The sequence below is a fragment of the Catharus ustulatus genome, chromosome 1 (genome assembly GCF_009819885.2).
Source record: "Catharus ustulatus isolate bCatUst1 chromosome 1, bCatUst1.pri.v2, whole genome shotgun sequence".
In the NCBI taxonomy this organism is placed as follows: Eukaryota; Metazoa; Chordata; class Aves; order Passeriformes; family Turdidae; genus Catharus; species Catharus ustulatus.
In genome coordinates, this window is record NC_046221.1 from 118466932 (window position 1) to 118473260 (window position 6329).

At 41.8% G+C, this 6329-nt stretch overlaps 1 protein-coding gene across 2 annotated transcripts; it reads left to right on the forward strand.

Moving 5' to 3' along the window:
- Positions 1-517: 517 nt before the first annotated feature.
- Positions 518-4249, forward strand: PPDPFL (pancreatic progenitor cell differentiation and proliferation factor like). 2 transcript variants are annotated; one of them, XM_033081193.2, is made up of 5 exons: positions 518-599; positions 1018-1114; positions 2084-2173; positions 2259-2358; positions 2805-4249. In XM_033081193.2, the coding sequence occupies exons 2-5, from the start codon at positions 1060-1062 to the stop codon at positions 2815-2817; spliced, it is 258 nt and encodes an 85-aa protein (XP_032937084.1). In that variant the 5' UTR covers positions 518-599; positions 1018-1059; the 3' UTR covers positions 2818-4249. The 2 variants fall into 2 exon arrangements, with proteins under 2 accessions (XP_032937084.1, XP_032937093.1); XM_033081202.2 differs by having other exon boundaries at positions 519-599; positions 999-1114.
- Positions 4250-6329: the final 2080 nt, after the last annotated feature.

Genomic DNA, 6329 nt, shown 5'->3' on the forward strand with positions numbered 1-6329 from the left:
CATGCTGTTGGACTAGATTTGCCATGCAGTCTGGTTCCAACTATGAAAAGGATCCGCACATTCCTCTTGGGAAGGTGAAAGTAGTTTTGTGGTCTATCTTGGACTTTGTTCTAATTTTACCAAGACTACATGATCACAGGTTTTGCTCATTACTGTGAGAATAGAGATTATTCCTTTGGCTTCGCTAGAAAAATTGGTGTATATGCATAGCCACGTTCGCGTTTCTGACCAAAACCTTTACCCAAACAATCACTTGTCTGCTTGACCCCGCTCTTCCCATTCCCCGTAGGGAAGAGAATAATTAACGCAGCAGCTCTGGTCCCGCGTGGGCACTCCAGCGATGTGCCAGGAGCAAGGACCGAGGGGCCGCAGCGGGGACGCGCCGCGCTCTGTCCCGGGCCGACCCGGGCGGCTGCTGCGGCCGAGGGCTCCTTCCCCCCCGTCACCTCATTCCGCTGCCGTCCCGCCCGTGCCACCGCCCCCGGGCGGGGAGAGCCGCCTGCCGCGTCCCATAAAGGGCGGCCGGGGCCCGGCGGTGCTCGCTGCGGAGCGGGGTCCCATTCCTGCCTCTGGACGGGCGCTCTCCCTGGGACACGCAGGTGAGAGCGGGCACGGGGCAGCGGCACCACTCCCCGACCCGGGAGCATCCTCCGTCCCGGCACAGGGCATCACCTCTGCCCCGGGCACAGCGCGTCCCCCTCTGCCCCGGGCACAGCGCATCCCCCTCTACCCCGGGCACAGCGCGTCCCCCTCTGCCCCGGGCACAGCGCGTCCCCCTCTGCCCGGGCACAGCGCGTCCCCCTCTGCCCCGGGCACAGCGCGTCCCCCTCCGTCCCGGGCACAGCGCGTCCCCCTCCGCCCCGGGCACAGCGCGTCCCCCTCTGCCCCGGGCACAGCACGTCCCCCTCTGCCCGGGCACAGCGCGTCCCCCTCTGCCCGGGCACAGCGCGTCCCCCTCTGCCCCGGGCACAGCGCGTCCCCCTCTGCCCCGGGCACAGCGCGTCCTTTTCCCCGCAGGCTCCTCCCGGAGAAAGCCGGATTCCCCGTCGAGTCGCTGCCATGGCCTCCGTCCCGTCCGCCGGCTGCCTCCTGGCCAAGAACCAGTACTACAGGAGTGAGTGCTCGGCGGGGCCGGGAGCTGCGTGTTGTTCTCAAAAACACCCCCTGCCCTTCTCTCCTCTCTTCCTTTCTCTCTGCTTTGGGAGCACCTCTGGGGGAGGGAGGCTGAGCCCCCCCGACCCTCTCCCGAGGAAGTGGCCGGGTTGCTGGTACCCAGGAAAAGTGTCAGAAAGTGTTACAGGTGATGTCTGGATGAGCTGGAGGCAAAGAGTTGTCTTTTCCTAACAGCTTTTAATTTCTTGGAGAGTTTTTCATATTACAGAACTTTAGTTTAAATGACCATCTGCTTCTGGCTATCAGTCTACCTTTTTCTTTAAAATTACTCTATTTAGAATTATTTATTAGAGTTATCATATGCATATATATGTATGTATGTATTTGATTGCAAACATTATCTAGAAAAAGTGCTAGCCTAGCAAGTCGTGGTTTCTACCTGTACTTCCTATTTACTTCCTATTTAATTTGCAAATTTAGACACAATACAAAATCAATTCACATTTTTGTTTCTAAATATATGAAATAATCATTGCTTTGGGAGTACATGTGGTGAATTAGGGTTCCTAGGTCCAGGATGGACACTAGTGTGTGTGCAGTATTTAGTTGTGTCACAAGGGAAGGTATAACAATTGGGTAGTTGTGGACTTGAATGTTCAAGGATGTACTTGCTTGTCTTGATAGCAGTGTGGCCATGATCTTAAGTTTTGTCAGTGATTTCACTGAAAAGTTACACAGACAGACCTCAATATGCCTTTAAGGGAAGTGAAAGTAGAGTGAGAGAGAAACTGATACAAAAGTTCTTAAGAAAAGGACTGTAGTAGAACAGTGTATATAATATAGAAGTTACACTCAGTGAAATTGTTTCCTCTGAGGTAGCAGCATGTCAGAAAAACTCCTGACCTATAAATAGTGCACTCTCTCAAAGCATCTTTTCTTCATTACGCGTGTCTCTGTTCTCCACCAACAGCAAGACTGAACTCGGAATCCAGTGTTTCTTCCAGCTCCTCCAGCTGTTTGGATGCTGTGAACATCACAGACCAGGACAAAGCATCACATGGTATTGTTTCCCTCTTTGAAACACTTTTCCAGTTTTCCTGTTATTCATTCAGTATCTAATGTTGTGGGCTTTTCTCCTTTGGCAGGGTTACCAGAGTTAATTGATAAATATTGGTGGATAAAAAGCTTCTTCCATAGTGAACCCTCTCCACCAAATGTTGGCAGAAAAACACTCTCAGCAAGCAGGTGAGTCCTGTTTTTAAAATGGTGGGGATAACTTTCTTGCTCTGCTTTCCTTTTGGTAAAAGTGTTGGTAAACAAGTCATAATCAGCTAAAACCATCTGGTGGGGTGCAAAGCTGTTTCGATGATTTAAGTAAAAGATACATCAAGTGTAAGGCTGTAGAACCTTTCCATGTTTTCATTTTAAACAATGAACTCATATGATACTTCACATTATGAAGGTGGTAGTGCCTAATATTGTTTCACACTTACGGTGATGTTTATTTAATCATCTACCTATAGAACTTGCACAACCATTTATATAGTTTGGCCATTTTAGTTTATGTTAAAAAGCTGATATGAATGAATTAAAAATACTTGGGCAGATAAATAAATATCTTTGAGGTGAATATAATGAAAAGTCTATTTATTGTATTGTATATCTATTTATTTTTTTATATATTTCTGCAGTACCAACAGTTGAAAAGGACCCTATGATGGCTTTTCTGATTGAGATGCTACATACAGACGTGTTTGTTCAAGAGGCTTGCGGTCTTCCTAATGTCTCGGTTCAGCTGCAAGAAGAAGACAAAACCTTTAGGGGAGTGGAAAAGTGTATTTTCAAAATATTTCTTGGTAGCTAAAATGATATTGCTTAATGGACATATCCATGGCCTACCGTGTTCTTTCCAGATTTGCCATAATTTGTGATGTCTCTCTAATGAAAGTTTCCAGGTGTAAACATCCTGATGACTTACTTGAATAATTAGAGAAAAGTGACAGTAAAAATAAGACATCATAGGTTTAGGACGAAGACGTATATTGAATGACTTTGCAGTAGGTGATTCTGTTAAGTTGCCTTTAAGATACCAGCTCTATAGGCACTCACACTGATGTAAACAAGATTCAGACCTATAATCCGGAGTAGGACTGCTGTGTGGCACGTGTCTTTTATCCAGTATTTGTGTATCAATCATAGGGTGTGAGTTTACAAGAATAGTAGCTTTGCCTTTAGAAAGCCCAATTATATAAACAAGCAATAATCAGTTTGGTTTCTTTAATCAAGCGCAGTGCATAGATCCCAACTTCAAATATCCAGGTACCACTTTCATTCCTGTCTCTATATGCTGGTGTTTGAGGACAGAATAGAGGAGATGCACAAGAAACCAGTAATCCTATTGGAAATTGTCCTTTCCAAGGAGAAGAGCAACCTTAATCAGAGATGACACTTCTAGTTCATTTTAGATTTCTTCTGCTTGCTTTGTTGTGGCTTAAAGATCTACCAAGTAACTAATTCTATCAATATTCTGCTGTCTGTCAGATTAGTTATGAGGGCTAGATCTGGCAAAGGATTCCACTCAAAGTAATCACATTATTGTTATTTATCCAAGTGTACCTTTGTCATGCTCTTGAAAGGTACTATAACATTGCAATGCTGAAGACTAAATGAAGCTAATTAGTATAATGAATGTTTATTCTACTGGGCATGACTGAAATGCATCAAGGGTTATGAAAAATAACAAGTATGGCTGGATGATAACATTGTGACAAGTATCTGTGCAACTTTTTGATGTACTGTCATTAAACCTGCTGGATATTTGCCCATCAGTGGACGAGCTAACAGTAGCAAACATTAATGTAGCCAACATCTTTTTATTATAGGTTAATGGTTGTCATGGTTATGCATAACTCCAAGGTGTATCAAGTGGCTGCTTCAGGGAGTTTACAGTCTGGAGGCAATGCATGGCAGATGACAACAGAAAAGAGCACAATTCTGAAAACATGATTTTAAGGGTCTTTAGATTGACTTGTGTCTTTACTGCTATTGTATAGTTTCACCTTTGTCTGTTCTCTAAGTGTACATAATGACCCTTTTTTATACTAGGATTTTTTTGTTGATAAAGATTTAATCAATATTTTGTCTGACTTATTTTTGGCCTTCAGAAATAGACTGGTGTTCCATTTTGCCTGTGGTGCAGTTGCTGTGTGGGTTTGGGTTTTCTTTTTGAATGTGCATGTATTTTTCTTTTTTAAAACAAAGTATTTTAAAAAATTAAAACCCCCTCAAAGTCTGTGTTCTATGTGCATCACATTCTTCCTTTAGTCACTTCAAGGTCTGATGTGACTTAGAAAAGGAGTGCAAGCTAGGAAAAACCCCTAACACCTTTTTCTTAAGACCATGTTGTAAAGGAAGAGAAAAAGACAACACCATAGTTGCAAGAAGGTGTCTGTGACTCTCTTTGAAGATGCTTGAAATCACAGAAGAAAGAGATGCTGTAGCCTTCTTATTGTTATACATGTGAAATACCAGATTCAGGAAACACCATGGCAAAGAAGAGACAAGTTTCCATATTACTCATTTGACTTAAGCTCCTTCTGTCCTTACGGAGCCAAAACTTGGGGTGCAGAACAGGCTTAAAGGGCTGATAAGCAGTTATAACCCACAACTCCCCCCCAAACCCAAGCACAGTTATTTTTCAGGGAGTGGTGAGGAGGGATGCATATTGTTTGCTTGTTTGCTTTCATCTACTTAGGTCCTATGAAAAACTTACTTTTGTAATGGCATTGATGTGATAGAAATCTCTGCTCTTAGAGTGGTGTCCTTGTACCGTTCACATGCTCTTTTACTGTGATCAGCTCAGCATTTGAGCAGCACCCCTGCCAAATCATGGTTATTTGTGCCAGTTCTTCAAAGTAAGCAATGAACCAGCTCCATTAATTAATATCTAATGTTGCTATAACAGACTCCTGAGAGAATATGGGTAAATGGCACATGAAAGTGCTTGCAAACAAAGGGCTGTAGTTCTTTACACCTCAGTAAAAGGGAAATGTTAATTTTCTTGATTTAAATGCCAATTCAATGCAGCTTTGAGAGGAGGGGAAAGCCAAAATTTAATTGATTTAAAGAGAAGCTGAGATAAATAGGAAGGGAAAGCTATATTGTATACTTTAAATGCCACTTACAATAAGGAAAACAGGAAAATAGTTTGATTTCATATGCCAGTCTGGGCAAGACAGGTAAAATGTTTGAACAATGATTAATTGTAATAGAAAAGAAACACTTTTCTGTTTTTTGCTGCTATAAGGTCTATAAGTAGAGATCTATTTTAAGTTAATCTTTATATTGTTATCCATCTGGAAAATGTAAGTATTAGACACTAGAATTGTGCCAGCATGTGAAATACTAAGTTAGATCCAACTATCATAACCAAATTAGGAATGGAGATCTGGCCTTGAGAAAGACTTTTTTTTTTCTTTACCTCAAGCACATATATATAGCAGTGACACTTGATAACAGACTTGCATTTCTTTCCTAAAAGGAAATTTAAGTCATAGTGTCCTGGTGCTAGTAGTATGCCCTTTAAAAATTAAAATAGAATAAAATTCTTATACCATTTGTTTTGGTTCAAGAAGGATGAAATCTGCCTTTCTGCATGTTTAGACACAGAAATTAATACTAATGAATTTTTTCCTCATTTGTTTTTGTTTGGAAGAAATACTGTAAATTTACATTTCTTTCCTAGAGTTCTCTTGCCTGTATGTGAGGTAAACATTACATCATATTGTGGATGGACAATAGTGAGGATTAACTCTAAAGACTGTAGCTATTGCAGTGAAATGGGTTTGTTGTGTATCTTTTTGTTTTTTTTTTTTTTTGCAAACATGCTTTTTCTGCAGAAACAAGAATGATAAATGGACCGAGGTAAATACAACAGGTTTTCAATATAAGAATGAAGAGCAAATCTAACAGTGACTCAAACTAATTTTGAGTTTTTAGGAGTAAGTAATATCCTTGAATTTTTTTTTCGGGTTACTTCTCTTTGTGGTATTAAAACATTCTGATACTTGAAAATAATTGCAAATCCGTCTCCATTTTTCATGATCTTAAAAAATAGTTCGTTATTTCTTCTTGAAAGCAAACTCTCTGTTATTGTCACTTCTTAAATCTTCTATGAAGGAAAACCCAAGCAGGGTTTACTCAGCCATTTCTACCAG

What these genes read in the sequence shown, in the direction of transcription:
- PPDPFL (XM_033081193.2), top strand. Translation starts at nt 1,060, where the DNA reads ATGGCCTCCGTCCCGTCCGCCGGCTGCCTCCTGGCCAAGAACCAGTAC. An exon ending in CAAGAACCAGTACTACAGGA is followed by an intron (nt 1,115 to 2,083) that starts GTGAGTGCTCGG and finishes CTCCACCAACAG; the next exon opens with CAAGACTGAACTCGGAATCC. An exon ending in CCAGGACAAAGCATCACATG is followed by an intron (nt 2,174 to 2,258) that starts GTATTGTTTCCC and finishes CTCCTTTGGCAG; the next exon opens with GGTTACCAGAGTTAATTGAT.